The sequence below is a fragment of the Silene latifolia genome, chromosome 8, assembly GCF_048544455.1.
Source record: "Silene latifolia isolate original U9 population chromosome 8, ASM4854445v1, whole genome shotgun sequence".
In the NCBI taxonomy this organism is placed as follows: domain Eukaryota; kingdom Viridiplantae; phylum Streptophyta; class Magnoliopsida; order Caryophyllales; family Caryophyllaceae; genus Silene; species Silene latifolia.
Window position 1 is genome coordinate 29,975,858 of NC_133533.1, and position 18,028 is coordinate 29,993,885.

Sequence of the window (18,028 nt, forward strand, 5' to 3'; positions counted from 1 at the left end):
GCAATAGACAAAAGACAATAAAGGGGACTAATTAAACGGTATACAATCTCAGAGCTATCCATACGAAAGACTCGTTAAACCAATTTAATGCAATAGAACACTCATGCTAAGGAACGAATTCCAAAGTTGTAAAGCACAAAAATTCAAATGCAAACGAGTTAAGCTAATGACCAAAGAGTACCAAACCGTCGACCTTGCAAGACCATCTATGCCAGACTCTCACAAGGTGAGTACAAATTTTGTAAGAGAGAAGAATAATAGCTACTCACCTAACTACGACCTACAAAAGCATGCATGCAGTCTAACATGATAGATATCTCCAGCTATCGTACACATACACTCCAACCAAACGAGTTCCAAAACACATGCTGAGGACTTACATTTAAATTTGAGATGAGGTAATTGGGTACGAAGGGGCAAACAATTTGTATATGTGGAGGTAAAAGCCAAGCTAGCAGCGAACACAACCAAAAATAAACATATTCCGCTTATAATCCCAATATGTCAAAAACTGGACACAATGTCAAATTTGGCATAAACTCACTCACAACAACGACTAAGCTCCTCAAATACAATGAATATGATAAATATATGAGCAATATGAAATTCACATCTCATTTTTTCTTTTCAACTTCATTTTTCTTATCACTTTTTTTTCTCATTTCTTTTTCAGTACTTTTTTCATTCATCAATGTTTTTATGCACCTTCCTTCCAACATAACAGCATTCTTCATTAATTGATAACAACGAGACTTCCAAACTTACCAACAAGACTAGCTTGACAAGGGTAGGCCATATAGGAATGTAGTTGAATAAAAGGGTCAAAACAAGGCAAATTTGACTAATGTGAGGCTAATATCAGTAAAACATAAAGGAAGATAGTCCATATTTGAAGATTCGAATATTTGATGAATATTAGATTTGAATATCAGATAATATACAACCGTATTTTATTAGAATTATACTAAAGGTATTTGACATGTTAGACCTGTTGAATATATATGTAAATTACAACATTTTATGTAAATTGTGATATTTTAACTTATGTTTTAACATAAGAAATTAAAATAGGAATAAGAGATATGAATTGGAATTGGGTTGAAGAAAGACGATAATTAAATAGAATAGGAAACATGGAGGGACCCACATGTAGAAACTCAACAGCCAATCAAAAGCCAAGAAAAAACTTGGCTTTTATACTATGTAGATAAGGCGTTATTGAAGATTTTTCCATACGGAATTTATTATATACGGATAGTTTCAACTTTTAATTTTTAAAAAACTCACTTTATTATATTGCGGAGTAAAACACACCTTGTCACTTGCCGGATTCGATTTACAAAATTAAATCAAAGTTGTCAAAGAAATAAGGTATTAACTAACTAATTTCTATGTATTTCAAGACTGTATATTTTTAAATGGATCAACAACTAATTGCTCGAACAAATATTAACAATACAATAAAAATATCAAAACTAAAACAAATAAACCCGTGAATTTCACGGGTCACAAACCTAGTGCTTATTAAAAACCCAATGGGGAGGCACCGTATGACATATTAAAACGGCAACATTCTTGAATAAGGAAGATAGAGAATAATTTATACAAAGATATATAATTTACAAATCACAAACATGAACTCCATACTAATTACTAACAGCGAACATTCATTGCGCAAAAAACAAACAAATTAAAAAAAAACAAAAAAAAAAAATCTAGATACAGCAAACCTTGTTCTAACTTATCTTATAATAGCCTTGCCTTCCCCTTCCATTGCAGATGGTTGCACGGACTAGTTCCCTAACCACGTTTTAACTTGCATACAATCCCATCAAGCAGTAAAACACGACTCATTCGTCCTTAAAATGTAGCTGAGCGTCTCATTGATGAAGCACCTCCATTGTAGCTGGACCAGTATTCAGTAACTAGCTTAGAAAATGACGAGTTGCAATGCATCAACTTGGTGGGTTCATCATACTCAATAAGCTCACCTGCGCAATTTGGAATTACAACAACAACAACAACAGAGCCTTATACTCTAGCATTAAGAGGACAAAGACACCGATAAAGGTGAAGCATACCATAAGAAAGGACCATAACCATGTCACTGTCGATAACAGTTGGAATCCTGTGAGCAACTGTTATAACTGTGCATTCGGCAAATTCAACTCTAATGATTTTCTGAAGTATTGCATCTGTTGCAGAATCTATAGAAGCTGTTGCTTCGTCTAAGATCAGAATTTTGTTTCTCTTCAAGAGGACTCTTCCAAGACAGAATAACTGGCGTTGCCCCATGCTCCAATTTGCACCTTCATCGCCAACTACCAAGGATGCCAAAACATTCAGTTTGTACCACCAAGTTAACATTTGTCTAAAAGAAGAAACATTCAGTATGTAAATGCATCATAATCAACAACAGCAGCAACCGCAACAACGAAGCCTTAGTCCCAAAATGATTTAGGGTCCACTAACATAGATATGAGTTGAAGACAACTTGAATAAAAACAGAAAGTAATGAAATAAAATGGCAGTCCTTTCAACTAACCTGACGAATCCAGCTGATTTGGTAGGTTACTAATTGTGAGTTTAAGCTGGCACTTCTCCAATGCCTGCCAAGACCAACAGAGAGAAAAATTTGTAAGACAATCTTTTCTTTAACCACGAGTTACATAAAATCTCTCGTAAAGTGGTTTTACACTTGTCATGTATTGTTGTTAAACCATCCATTATGGTATGGTAGTTACAAAGATTTTCAACATTTTTTAAAGTGTTTGTAATGTGCTTAACAAATGACAAAGAGTTGTTAGTAGGGTTACCTCCCATATATCAGCATCTGAGTAGAGACCAAGGGGATCTAAGTTTGATCTAATGGTCCCTTGAAAAAGAGTCGGCTCTTGGGGAATGACGCTTAGCTTAGACCGTAAATTTTTGAGCCCAATGGAGCAGATATCAATGTCATCAATGCAAATTGTTCCACTATATGGCTCTACTAACCGGAACAAAGCACTTATCAGTGTTGTCTTCCCGCTTCCCGTCCTGCCGACTACTCCAACTTTTGTGCCCTCATTGAAAGTGCAAGTGATTCCTTTGAGAACTAGAGGTGCACCAGGCTGGTACTTCACCTGTAATTGTAAAAAAAAAATGAATTGCAGAGGAGAATCCGACAGGCTAAAAGACACAAACTTTGTAGCCTGGTTTTCATTTTTAACCAACATTCTTGATTAAGTTTAAAGGTAGTTTATAGTCGTAGTACCATGAGATCTTGTAATTCTATCTTGCCTCTTGACGGCCAATTTGATAAAGGTATCATCCCGTCAAAAGTAGCTTGACACTCTGGTTCGATGTGCATGAACTGTTTAATCCGTTCAACAGAGATGATGTAATTCATAATGTTACAGTACCATTGAACCATGAACACATGAGTAGCCTTCAACGACAAAGCATAAGAAAGCGAGAGACCAACGTATCCTACATAACATCAGTAGAAACAAATGAATATCGAAAAAAAGCCACGGTTTAATGATTCTTGCAGTTACTAAATACAATAAGGAAGGAAGCATAGAAACTAATCACTCTGTTTTAATATATTGAGCATCTACCAAGGTAAGCTTTCGACTTTCAATTAAATAATAATTGTCTTGAGAGATATTAAGGGTCAATGACAAAAAGAAAAAACAGAGGGAGTTTATTTTTACCTGGGGGAACATAGCCATTGGGAAGTAGAATCAGTAGAAAAGCAAATGCAAAAAGTGTAATATTTTCAAGTGCCTCAATTCTTAGCAACAACCATTCCATGGCTGTATTTGAGTAAAAGAAGAGCTTTGCATCAGTGTCAACAACAGTCAAGTATTTGTAAAAGAACTGGTCCATCTTTCGAAAGGCCCTGATTGTAATGACTCCCTGTGATGTTTCTGCTGCATAGTTCATAATTGGACCTTTTGTTGTTCCATTTATACGCAATATCTCCCTTGCAGACGCTATATATCGTTTCTGTGTTATAAAATGCATAAGTCAGGTCAAGTCTAAGATATGATTTTGCTTTCAAGAAAGAATTAAGGTGATAAGTTGTGAACAGCTACCTGAAAGTAATGTGCTATCAGAAAGTTGAAAACTCCTACAATGAGGACCTGCCAGGTGACTACGGCCATCACGACAACAATTCCTACTAGCTCAATGCCACCAGCCAAAAAATGGGAAAGAGCATATGGAATTTCCAAATCCAATATGCACAAGTCTGATGATGCCTGAAGTGTTCAGCAAAAAGGATGATTAAGAAGCACATTCTTGTACGAAGTGAAGTACTCTTACAATGATTTATGGTAAGAGAACTTTACTAAGAAATCAAAGTGAGCTCGGAATTCCATATGCTCGGAATATTGAGTTCATAAGGACAAAAACAACTTACCCTAGTCAGAATTCTCCCAACTGGAGTTGAATCAAAGAAGAGCATAGGAGCTCGGAATATTGAGTTCATGAAACCCTCGAAAAATGCTTTAGAGGCTTTCAGGCCTAGATTGACTGTTAATAATGCCCTAATGTGTACAGCCACCAAACCAAGGATGGAGAGCCCTGCGTAAACCCCTATTAGGGTGCCACTACTTATCATAGGGATGCCAATGGCGAAGGCCAGCCAATATCTTGAAAGAGCTTGAAAAGCCACAAAAGCACATTGTGAGATTAAGCTCCAACTGAATACAGCTGTGCCCTTGGACACAGAGAGGTAATCTAAGTATGGTTTGATTCCGACGTCTCCTACTTCCTTCTCCTCATCCTGTGTTAGGTGCATTGGCATGTCTTTCTCTAAATCTTCCATACTCCCATGAAACGACTCAGAAATCATAATCTGTTGAATCAATGTTGGGCCTTCACTTTCCTCAACTTCAGCTCTTGAATTATCCATTTGGGTTACTGCTTTCGCATGTGCATTCACTAACTGCTCAAATGTCTTGCCTGCCTCTAGAAGATCCTCATAGCTTCCAGACTGAGTCACTTGCCCTTTGTTCATAACCTAGATAATCTTAAATAGTTAAACATCACATACACTATTCCAATTTTACGATTTGGGTTTACAGTTCAAGGCCACAGGGTAGCAATCTTGAGCTTAGATGTAATCAACACATTGTTCCAATATTGTGAATTATGATGGGTTTTCCAAATTCTTATGCGAGACTAAAATAACGACCTTGAGCTTCAACTAGTAAGTACTTGGTATAACTCATGTTAATATGTTATTGTCAAGAATACCTACATCATTGTGGTTCTTATATAGGTCATGAGGCCATCTCATATGAGGATTTTTGTTTAAAAACTACCTTTTGATGTTTAGGCTAGCTACTTCTCAAGCATACATAAAACCTTTCGAGTAATCTCATAAGATAAAGGAGGCTCAAACAGAGGAACTAGCTGTTAAGGTTTAAGTATTCACATTTGGAGAGAAATGTGACATAGCAAGATGATTTTATAATAAAAGAATTTTACCAGAATTTTGTCAACTTGTGGCAGAAACTCTACTTGATGCGTGACAAGGATAACAGTTTTGTTCTCTAAAGCACCCAGAACACAATCCTGTAGTCCAACAAGCAACCAAGTTAGCAAATAAACGGACATCTTTTTAGATTTAATATACGAAACTGATGCTTACATTAAATAGGGTTGCTGCAGTATGAGCATCAACTGCACTGAAAGGATCATCAAGTAGATAAATATCAGCATCACTATAAACAGCTCGTGCCAGCTGAATTCTCTGCTTCTGGCCTCCGCTCAAGTTTATTCCTCTCTGACCAATTTCTGTACGATCACCATGGCTGAAATTTTTGATATCTTTATCCAATGCACATGCTTTAATGGCGTTCTCATATCTATCTTTGTCCATGGGCTTTCCATAACATATATTGTCGCGTATTGTCCCGCTCTGTATCCAAGCACTTTGTGAAACATAGGCTATGGATCCAAAAACCCCAACCTAAATTCAAGTAATTTCAAGAGTAGTTTAGTTACTACACAGTTTAAGAAGTACTGAAATACCTACCAATAGGAGCGATCAGCTTACATAATTCATAATTTAACAAGAGATTAGGATACTTACATTGCCAGAAATTTTTGGTATTTCACCAAGTATTGCATATAATAGAGAGGATTTGCCAGAACCAACTGGGCCACAAACTGCAACTTTGTCCTTCTGCTTCACCTCTAAATCAATGTTGGTCAATGTCAAAATACCAGATTCTGAGTCCCAACTGAAATTACTTGCAGTAATCTCGACACTGTTCTCTTTATTGACTAGTTCGGTCCTCCCAATTAAATCAATTTTTACCTCATCAGAAATCAAAACCTTGTTGATTCTATTAAATGAGACCATCACTTGGATCATGTATGAGAAAACATTAGGCAACATAACTACTGGCTCCGCTACAACTGACAATGTCGCAAGGATAGTGAACAAAGTCACAGCATCCAATGGAACACTGCTTAGATAAGTGCATCCCCAAAAGGCAAATGTCGAGATTACTATTGGGGAAAACCAATACAAAGCAGTGCAATTGGCAATATTATGCTGTGTGTCTGTCAACCACTTAAACTCACTATCCCTAAGAGAATAAATCAGCTCCAAAAAATGATCTTCCCAAGATTGTAACTTTATGATTTTCATACTATTAAGGATTTCCGAGGTTGATCTCAATCTCTTATCTTGGGCGTCCATGGATTTAGCCCGGCATTCTTGTAGCCTTTTGGCAAAAGGGGTATTCAAAAGACCACAAATGAAGAGTGGTATCAAGGCAGGTACAGCACCAAGACCCACCACGCCAATTAGAACACCTATGGCTATAAGAAGCTGCAATGGAAGACTCCAAGCCAAATGAAACCACCACGCCAGCTCACCCGTACGATACGCATCAACCATTATGTAATTCACTATCTCGCCAGTGGAATGCATCTTTCTTGCAGTACAAGAAAGCTTCAGAAGTTTATTGTACACAGCAACCATCAGAGCAGACCGTATTCTTAAACCAGATCGTTTTGCATAGTAAGTCCATTGCCTTTGAGTCAAAGACTCGGCCACCTTAACGATAACCAGGATTCCTAATAAGGTGAGACCTTGGGATAGTTTCTGCTCAGAGGCGTTTGAGTAATTCACAAATGCATACAGTAGTAAGGGTGATGCTACGACAGTGATCGTTTTCAGAAATGCAAGTACCCCTACTGAAATAATGTCCTTAAGGTTATCTTTTAACAAAACCTTAATAACCATGTTTTGTTCATTCACAAAACTTTCTTCAGTTTTGAGGGCATCCCATGTCTCACTGAACTTGGTGTAGGCCAAATTTGCTTCATCTTCAGAAAAGAGACACGGAATATCATTAAGAGACAAGGGTTTCGAGTATCCTAAGGAAATCAATGGATTAAGCCAAGAAAAGGTCAATCTACTTAACAAACTTGGTTTCGCTTGCTCACATTTCGCAGTCTTGGGGTTTTCAGGTAAGAACGATTTTGACAAATCATCAAAATCAATGGGCTCCTTTTGGCAAAGAAGTTTGATAGAACAGATAAAGAGCAAGGCACTTACAGGCCATCTAACAAAATCTAAGATTTCAACTTCTTCTTGCTTAGCAAGTAACTCAATGTTGATAATTGTAATTAGTACAAAGACCGACATCCACCAAGTACACGTGAAAAGCTTCATCCATTTCGACTTTTGTGAGAGTAGAGAAATGGCTAAAGATAACCAAACAACCCCTCTAAAAACATACAATTGCCAACCAAATGCTGGATATTCTTCAGAAGGTAGAATGACTAGCAACCCGACCACGAAATATGAGAGACTTACAAGGGCACTACAGATAGACACAGCAATACTCATGCGGTCTTTCCTGCAATAAGGACGACTTTGTCCTCTACTAGATAATGAGAGCAAAACTAAGAGATAAAATATGATGATGAAACAGAGGTTAATAGCATGAATCAAATTCCTGTGAAATGAGGAAGAACCTAATTCAAACTCCCCTCCATCATCAACTCCTATTAAGTACCCTGCATAAAATTTTAAATGGTTAATAATTATTTTTATGATTATACCATGCTGTAAATTAGTGTAGAAAATACTCAAGTTCGCAGCGGTTTTACAAACATTTTTTCAATGTATTTTCATAAGACCGGACAAAACTGAGGTAAAATGAGACTACAATTGACCCACACATGACACACCAAAGTGACTCGATAATAACACACCTGAAACAATCAAAACACAAGCATCACGAACTGATCCAACCTACATTCAACCCGAATAGCCAACTTGGCACGTCTACCCCGATGCCCTCATCTCTTATACCCACCGTAATCATCATCCTACGATAAACCCTCCCCGCAACAATTGAGATTTTCATTTTTAACAGCTTGTTGAAGCCGATGATGCTTGCATCACTTGGATGGCTGTAATATGGAGTAAATTTCATTTGGAGATGATCAAGGCAAGGGAACTCGTGGTACTGTGGTAGCAAAAGGAGGGAGTTTTTGGTTTTCGAATTTTTTTGTGTTTTTATCATAATCATAAACAACTACAGAGCAGGGACCTCTCTCTAAAATTTGAGAAAGAATCCTCTCTAAAGCCCAAAAAAAAAAAAAAAAAAAAAAACTCAGAAAAAAGAAATACGGAGTAGGTTCGAAGACTTTCTATCCATACTCTTTTACTTCCCTATTCTTTAATTATTACTCCCTTCGATCGAGACAGATGTAAATATAAGTAAAAAGTGGTTATTTAAGAAAAGGTAGAAAAGTGAAGGTTAAAGTAGAAAATATTGATTGGGGCCACATGCGTTTAGGTGGATTAAATAAGTACTCCCTCCATTCAACTCTACATTACACATATTCCTTTTTGGTCCATTCAACTCCACATTACACATTTCCTTATTTGGTTGTACTTTTAATACTATAATACTATAATGTCACTATTAAGGCCTACTTTTTCAACACAAATTACACACAATACTAACACTTTCCATCCACTTGTTGTACTTTTATTACTATAATATAGTTTTCTTAATATTTGTGCAAAAATGATATATGCAATGTTGAGTTGAATGGAGGGAGTAGTTGGTGAGTGGATGAGTGGATGATAAAGTTGTAAATAGGTAGTGGATGTAAGGGTAATTTAATTATTTTCATGCCAAATATGGTTATGTTACTATTGGTGTGGTTCATCCATTTTAGGTAAGTGTTATCATCTGTCTGGATCAGAAGGGGTACTTTTTTAGTATCTTCTTCCCTTTTCAGAAAAAAAATCAGCTTATTTTTTTGGTTTTCTCCGTCTTAAAGATTTGACTTTAATTTGCTCTCTATTTTAGCTTAGGGAGCATTTTTTTCAGTCGTGTGTCTTAGTTAAGCAAGGTTTAAATCAAGAATTTACTAGCAATATTTTTAGAGACTTCATAATTTGACCATATCATTGTTAATTTCTTTAGATTAACTATTTATGTATATCATGAATGTGTATTGAAATTTCTAATCCTTTTTGGATTTATAACCAGATCTGAATTTTATTGGGGTTTCTTTGTTCCCCTTGTTGTCTCGTTGGTTAATTTTGGTCAGAGTATTTTTTGTGTTTTCCTATGTTTATCTCTTGTGGAGTCCAGTTTGAGAATGGAAAACTGGTCAAGATATTAGTACATTACCCCTCCACAGAGTCATTATCCTCTTGATGATAGTTGTACAAGGAAGCTTGAGCTAATTGTGACATTTTGTTGGAATTCTGTGACAAGATAATGCAACTATGCAAGTGCCGCACATCTGTTGATTATTGGGTGGAACAAAGGCAAATTTTCTCGATCTATATGATTATTCCAATTTTTTTTTTCTTCTTGTTGGAAATAGGGGCATCTTGAGCCATTTCTATTTTTTCCAAGTGTCCCACATTGGTGAGGAAAAGGAAGTTTTTTATTTTTTTTAATGTAGTACTTTAATAATTTTTGCACCAGCCACCCTCGAACGGCCTCCGTCGACCACCTCTGTCCTCATTCACGCTGGCAGTGATGTCTATATCGCCGGCAACAACCAAGTACCCCAAACCATCCCACACCAACTAACCTCTAATTAATTTTAACATAAACCCTAATTAGTAAAAAATACAAAATTATAATAAATAGTCAATTTAACTAGTAATAATGGATAATGGATTAATTAATTAAAGAGTTGCTCTGGTTGAATAATTGAAATTTGATAGAGGTTAAAAAGGGTTAATGATTCAATAATAGAGAGAAGAAAGAGAGAATTAAATTTGAGCTCCATTAGTCAAGGGTAGACAAATGGAAAGTTGGGTGTAAAAAGAACGGTAATGAGTAAAAATCGACAGTACTCAACACGCATGTATTTGCATGGGGAAATCCCATTTTTTTCTATTCTTTATTGTGTATTGTCAAATCAGTTTTTAATATATTGACACACAAAGTGGCTCACTTGTATCCATATAACATAATATGGTATGTATTCAACTCGTCTCTCCCTTGTAATGGATAGTGCATGTCACAAGGAGACTAATTGTAATTTTAAATGCTTGCGTTTGAAAACTATTAACTGTCAACGCCTTATACATGACAGAAATTGACATTCCACTTAAAGGCGTACTAACGTAAAATTACGACATTTTAAGTCCCTTTTTTTGGCAGGAACAACGTCTAGCTGGACGATAATAAACTATGACTAACCTAACTGTGTTATGTTGCTCAGGTCTAATTGGATAATTAATCACTAATTTACTATTAGCTGTTTCACTTATACTACTTTGAAATGTTGCGTGGGTAATGTATGTGGTAAGCTGTCTCTACAACTGTTAAATAATATCAATTAAGTTATTTTCTTTCAATAAACCGACGACTAACCCTCAAATAAAAATATGTCATGCATACAATGTAAGTGAAAAATCCCGACATAATCGAAGATCCAAATGATGAAAGAAAAAAAATGGGTTATAGAAAAAGTTGAGCAACAATGCATGTATGGAAAGCACACGAATGGCACTAATTCAAAGTGCAAAACACAGTCCATAAATGGAGAATGTAATAACATGAGAATTGACAACAAATTAGTTACAAATTATTAGAAAAGCTTTTGACAAGCCAAGGAGATAATGGAAGAGGAATAATGTGTAACTTACCACGTAATAAGTTGGTGAATGAAGCCATGCTGGTTTGTGGTAAACTTTGGTGAAGAAATTCTGACATGATTAGAACCTCCTTTTATTGCCTCCAAAATTAATCAATAAGTCACATCTGATTGTGAACCCTAACTATTAACATGTACGAGTAATTAATTAAATGTTCATGTATTTGCAGCTGTCCAATTTTAATTGCAACCCATAAAATATTGTGAGATTTTTATGCTAGTTATTTATAATCAAACAAAGCAATGATGTGAAAATGTATACGACAAAATTATAAAGTGGAGATCAATTAAATTAAACTATTACAGTACTCATCATTTATAATCATTTCGATAAAGGATGCATAAGCCAGTAGTAGTTGTTTGTTTCATCTTTATGCTTCACTTTGATTTGGCATTATTATTAATATATTATGACTATTATAATCAACGGGCCAAATGCGATTCTCCCAAGTCTCCATAGTTATTGTAAAAAAACAAGGGTGGAACCTGGGGTCTCGGGCTCAACGCCTATGTCCTGTTTTTTTAAGTTTAATTTCAGCTCATTTTAATTCAGTTCAGCTTTATGCAGTTCGGCTCAACTCATCTATTTACAAATGAACTATTACCTCAATTCAGTTCAATCAACTCAATTCCACTCCATTAAGTTCGTTCCAGTTCAACCAAAAAAAATAGAGCCTTATTTCAATATATTATGGCTAAAATAATACGAGTACTTCCTTAACTTCATAATAATTATTTTACTTTTTATTTCATTCCATCAGAAAATAGTTTTCCTTACTTTTTTATAATACTAAAAGTGAGTGGTTTTCGTGTACATTTTATTTTACTTCTCTCTACTTTTCATTATTTAATTTATATAAATTAATTTTGTAATAGAATGAAGAAAAAAGATGACGAGACAGATGAATGAATTAATCTTGATAGTTTACGACTATAAGTTATAGTTCGGTTCACTTTTCATGGCCAATAATTAAGCGTGATCGAAAGCGGAGCAATGCAAGTATATGGGTGTGAATGTGTGATCAATCATCAATGTACCAATGTCCCAAGCTTAAGATCTGTTAGGTTTTTTAGATTTACGATTTATTAGCATTTTGAGTGTGAGAATTGAATTCAGGAGGGAATCTCACTTGCTTGTGGATCGATGCATTATCAATTTCACTTGGTAGTGAGCCGGTCTCTTACACCTATTTTTATAAGTCCGCTGCAAAAACGTCAGCAGAAATTTTGAGATATATGGAGTATATTGCAAGTAAAATGGTGGGAAATTTCTTTTTAAACTAGCTTTTCTACCTTGTGATAGTGATCACTGCAAACAAATACTAACAATCAAGACAGAGGAAGTATAAGCCGAGTAATGATCACTTGTTACACTATTTTTACTGTACTTTGATTTGCCAATTATAAAAAGTGCAATCACACTTGATTTGTACGTGCACTATATTATGTTAGTGCGTCTCATAGTATTATAAGAGTAACCAACGGACCATATGCAATTACAAAACACATCAAACGTAGGCCGACGTAAATAAGCATTTACGACAACAACAACTCCCTTATTGACTTGTAACACAAATTCTCATTATAGACGGACACTATCCGTCTATATTTATTGACGGATACCATTTTCCCTCATAAAATACCCATTTGCCATAAAGTGAGAAACATATGGGAGTGCCCCACCTTGTCCCCATGCCCATTTTATTAGAGGTCTTTACCCGTCTGTTCGCCCCACCAGTCTATACCAAGACCTATTGGACTTGTAAATCATCAGCATTTTTGTAATGTTCCAAACATAATCTCACACTTAATGAGATTACATTCACAAAATCTCATTGAAGACGGGCGATATCCATCACAAGCTTGTGACGGATACCGTTTCCTCTCACAAAATGCCCATTGAAAGGTGAGTGGGAAGCACATGGGGGTGCACCACCTTGTCCCCTCTCCCTTTTTGTGAGAGGTCACAAGCTTGTGACGGGATTAGCCCGTCACAAGCAAGACTAGCTGGATTACATTAGTGTCGCCAATCACAAGGATTTTACTTTTTGGGTGGATCCAAACTAGAGCTGTTTATGGGTCATATTGCCCGATAACCCGACCCATCCGGCCCTTATTTTTAGCGGTTTGGACACAAAATTTTCTAAAAAATGGGTCGTGGGCTGGACAAGCCCGGCCCGATTAAGTAAATGGGCCGGACATAGACACGAGCTTTTCCAAACGGGCCAACCCGCCCGACCCACTAAAAATATAAGATAATAAATTTTCAATTTATTTGTGTATATTAATTGATTTAAGTTATAAATAATGATTTTTTTTAATGAAAGAAAATAAAAGTATATTTTTATTTAATAAAGTCGAACCTAAACCGCAGTCTTTCCAAATATATCCATGCTAATTAAAATTTGATTGTCTTTCCAATAGGCGCATATATTCAAAACACCACTAATTACCGTGTATTACAAGTTGCAATAATATATAATCCAATCTTTACCACTACCCTTATATGTATTCTTTCACTATCCATATATATTATACACCTAACTTCAAATTTTTAAACAAAGGTATCAATTAATATATTAAAGCAAAAGCCACTATACAATCAAATGATTACGTGTCAAGCTGTGGTCGTTTTACCGTATTTATACGCATATATGAATACGTACAGAATGGAGTATAACAGAACTGACAACATTAAAAAACTACGCACTACCTTTTTTTTTTGCGGGGAACTACCCACTACCTCAACACCTCATTCTCCTCTTTGGTTGTATCCCGTCTTCAACCTTTAACCAACCCAATCTCCTGAGTCCCGCCCCCATTTTTTTTAATCAAAAATAAGATTATTAGCAACATTTATCTCCGGCCAGATTACTTAACAGCAGCGGTAAAACCCGGTTTATTTAAAGTCTTTGATACCTTTAGATTACAATTAACGGCGAATTGGTCACCGTGGGTTACTTATCCGGTAATTCCCTTATTTTTTTCTTAATTCATTTTAGTTTGTTACGTTTGCTAGATGTGACATAAATTGGGTATTAATTTTAAAGTCAATATATTTCTTGGTGATATTGAAACCCTAGAATGGTGATTTTTCAAACTTTAGGATGGTGTTAACATTGCTTGGTGTTGTTTTCGATTGTCTTAAGTCTTGCTACTATAAGATTTTGCGTGATAGTGTGGTTTTAGGGTAATTTAAGGACCCTTAATTTAGCTAATTATGGAATTATTGGCCGGAAATAATAGGGGATCTTGATTGATTTGTAATCCTCAAATTAATAGTCTGATTGAACCCAAATTAATGCTGGTGATAGTCGTAGCATTATGGAACTATCAATGCTCAAATTAATAGTCTGATTAAGGTTTTGTGTGATAGTTCTTCTTTGCTCCGTCCGTGTTCTTCTTTTATACTCCACTTCTAATTCAAAGAAAATGACATTTTCACAATCCTATAGTGGTAATTTTTTACATTTTGTTTCACCTTGCAGAAATACCTATCTACTGTAATAGACGAGCAAGTGTTTTATAAGAAGTTACATGGCCGTGAACAACGTTGTTCTCCAATGATAAATAAGAAGTAAGTAATTTTTATGTTACTGTACATATTGTTTGTATATTTGTTGATACTATCAATTACGCAACTCTTTCAGAATCAGGGAAAACCTTTTAACTTATTTATACTCTCTGGCAGTTTTGGTTATCTCACATTTATAGTCTCATTACCTACTCTCATCATTAGCTCTCTCCACCATAATTATTTTTCTGATTTAGTTATATATTCTCTTCGACCTCTAGACTACCCAAACGATTAGTTCACTGTATAATTTGCCAACTACCCAGTAGGAAGCTTTTGAAGTGTTGCCCTATGGTTAATTCATTGTATCATCACCGCATACTACCTGTCCACGTGTCATTTTTAAATTGTCATCATAGAGTCGGTAGTCCACCTCAACCTCTCCATCGTTTCTCAATTCTAAGGTCTTATCAAATTCTAGAGGGGACACTATCAGCCAATCTCTTTGTTCCTACTCCCTCCCAATTTCATTGTTTGAGAAATGGTACTTTTATCTTTCTTATCAATTTTGATTTTGATTTTAGTACAAACAATTCTATAAGTTACAAGTTAATAAGAAACTATATTTGAAGTTAGTATCTAATTTGGGTAATTAACTACTCCGAAATTTCGTCCTTTTTTATTTTATGATTAAACTGAAACTTGATTCTGACGCGGTATTGCTAATGTTTTTTTTTAAGACCGAATAAAAAAGCTGTCAAATTTGATCCATTTGATGTCGTATCTTGGCACAGTTCTTTCTTGGTGTTCCTAACATGCTCGACCGTTCTAGCATTCGATGACCGCTTTTATAGCTATGTTCTTATGTTTGACGATCAACTTCTAATCGTTTCAACATATGCATTATTACTATGAGCACTTTTGTCATAAGTTTTTTGTGCATATATATTCATGTTCTTTCTATTACACACTCAATTAATCGGGGAGTAATATCCCAAGGAATATGAGTATATGACTTACATGGTTATACTTGATATTTGATAGTTTCTTTTTGTTATTTTTAAGAATTTCAAGGGATATGAGTATATGACTTTTGGTCAAACTTGATACTCTCTTTTTATCAAAATTTGACGATTTATGTTAGCCGATCCCATCCTATGTTGGGACTAAGGCTTTGTTGTTGTTGTTGTCTCACTTCTCGGTATAGATTATGAAAATTATCCAATTGGGGGTGAATGAGATGTTAATTCTGTGATGGCTAGCCATAGCCACCATAGGCCTGACATCCACACTTTCAATTGTTATTTTCTTATTTTTCACAGTGATTGATTGATTTAGTCGGCATATGGGCATATTTATGAATTTTAGACTTCACGGTGTTGAGATACGAAGTTTGGAAGCTGTGTATTAATTATGAGAACCTTTACTATCTGTGGACATTATTATTTATGAATCTTCATCATCCTCAAATTAATACAAATGTTGTTAAGGTACTCTTTATCTCTCTTTTGTTTCATTAATTCATACGAGTATATCAATTTTCGCTTGATAGATATTTGTGAGCCTGTCATACCCGGAAGAGCGTCACACAAATACCACGGTTTGTTTCGGCTTGGAAATTATGGTACAAAGGTATAACTTCTTAAAGTGTCAAGAATTGACTCTACATGATTGTGGTTTTCTCCAATCATTTTTTTGGAACCAGTAAAAAGGGTATATGTTACCACTTTTTTGCTATTATATTTCTCAAACGTAGCTTTCTCCAATGGGAGGATTAGGGAGGATTACAGGTTGATACGAGCCACCAAATGATGAGGAAAGTAATTTCAAAGAACGTTTTAACCAAGAAGTTTACTATAGTCGTGTGAATTTTGCTACTCACAACTACGAATTAGGATCCTCTTCATTTTTGGGAGAGCCCATTTCCTCTCCCAAACTCATTTAACAATATTTTTTCTTCTAGCGTTCATTTTCCCTTTATTTTTATGTGCAAGTTTCGAACTGTTAGTTGTTGCCAAAATGCGACCTTGACCGTTGAAAGGAAATGGGCTCAATTTGGGCTCGCTACGAATTAGGATATGGACTCCACAGCTACAACTTTCCTATTTTATTAAGCGAAACTATTTTTATCCAGATTTTTTTTTTGTATGCACCTTTTTCTGAAAAAATTATCAATTATTTATTCAACATAACAAGTATTCTAGCTTGGTTATTTTTATATAATTTCAACATTAAGTTAACTTAATTTTATTGATTTATGTATTATCTATAGAAGATTTATGCAGGGTTTTAGCTTAATAATTTATGAGTAATAATGTGTTTGATGACTTGATCCTTTGAGTGGTGACACTGCATTTATATGTTGCGTTGTTGACAATTTATTATTTACTCATGTAGTTTGACAATGCTTTATGAGATTTTGTTATCCGATAATTCAGTATAAAATCCGTCACTATAGGAGCGTGGAAAATGTGTTGTTTATTTGAGATGCTCCCTGTATTCTAATTTGTACGGACCATTTGTTACACTACTTTCTTGCCTATGTGATAAGAAAATGATTTATGGCGTAATTATCATATAATGAAGTCAAAGCTACACTATGCGTTTTGTTTGTCGTGCTTCCATATTCAATGCATATTGAAGAAACCCAAAGTTCCACATGTGAGGGTTGTTCCACATTGATAAAAGAGGAGAAGAATTATCACTTTATAAGGCAATGGGCTACTCCCTCTATTGTCAATTGGTTTTAGAGTGGAACCCTCTTGGGCCTACGTTGTGGACTCTTTCTCCTCCGTTTGGGTGCGACCCAAGCCCGTTGTTGAATTTAACACATATTTTTTTAACCTCCTTACTAATTCTCTTTCTGTTTAGGATTGGAATGGGTAATGATTATTGAACGATCATTACGCCCTCTTGAGAACCATTTTGCCATCGTCTACTGAAGTCACTATGTCTGCTAAGTGCTAAACCAAGCCGTAATCCCAAATACGATATGACGACAACTTGGCAGATAAGTACGACTAATGGTTGACATGAAGACTAGGCAGAGATTCATCGACACACTCAGGGTCACGAGGTCCAATAATCACTCTTAGTTTTACCTCTTGCATTGTTACGTTAGAAAATTATACGTATTATTTTAGTCCTTCTTTTAGCTCATTTATCAAAATCAAAGTGTAAAAGAATTATGTATTCGTGTTGCTTTAGGAAACAAGTCAAACAACTCATCATTAAAGAACAAATTATCCCACCATAGTGAAAAAAAATACTAGGCTAATAGGTATATACTCCGTATGTGATATGCCTAATTGCCTACCAATAACCAGATTTATAGCTAGAATTCTCTTTGCTTTAGATTTCTTT

General features: G+C 35.4%; 1 protein-coding gene and 1 long non-coding RNA gene across 3 annotated transcripts; one reads left to right on the forward strand and one right to left on the reverse strand.

Annotated features, from left to right (window-relative positions):
* Window positions 1-1,561: 1,561 nt before the first annotated feature.
* Window positions 1,562-11,300, reverse strand: LOC141596670 (ABC transporter C family member 8-like). 2 transcript variants are annotated; one of them, XM_074416890.1, is made up of 12 exons: window positions 8,227-8,606; window positions 6,086-8,028; window positions 5,642-5,962; window positions 5,479-5,565; window positions 4,406-5,008; window positions 4,080-4,244; window positions 3,696-3,990; window positions 3,254-3,468; window positions 2,817-3,122; window positions 2,546-2,609; window positions 2,082-2,321; window positions 1,562-1,991 (listed from the first exon to the last, which is right to left on the reverse strand). In XM_074416890.1, the coding sequence occupies exons 2-12, from the start codon at window positions 7,856-7,858 to the stop codon at window positions 1,861-1,863; spliced, it is 4,200 nt and encodes a 1,399-aa protein (XP_074272991.1). In that variant the 5' UTR covers window positions 7,859-8,028; window positions 8,227-8,606; the 3' UTR covers window positions 1,562-1,860. The 2 variants fall into 2 exon arrangements, with proteins under 2 accessions (XP_074272991.1, XP_074272990.1); XM_074416889.1 differs by lacking the exon at window positions 8,227-8,606 and adding an exon at window positions 11,144-11,300 and having other exon boundaries at window positions 1,758-1,991.
* A 2,563-nt stretch (window positions 11,301-13,863) lies between these two features.
* On the forward strand, window positions 13,864-17,825 carry LOC141594261 (uncharacterized). The gene is made up of 4 exons (XR_012522083.1): window positions 13,864-14,119; window positions 14,640-14,728; window positions 16,218-16,297; window positions 17,537-17,825. It is a non-coding gene; the product is annotated as an uncharacterized LOC141594261 (long non-coding RNA).
* The last annotated feature ends 203 nt before the right edge of the window (window positions 17,826-18,028 follow it).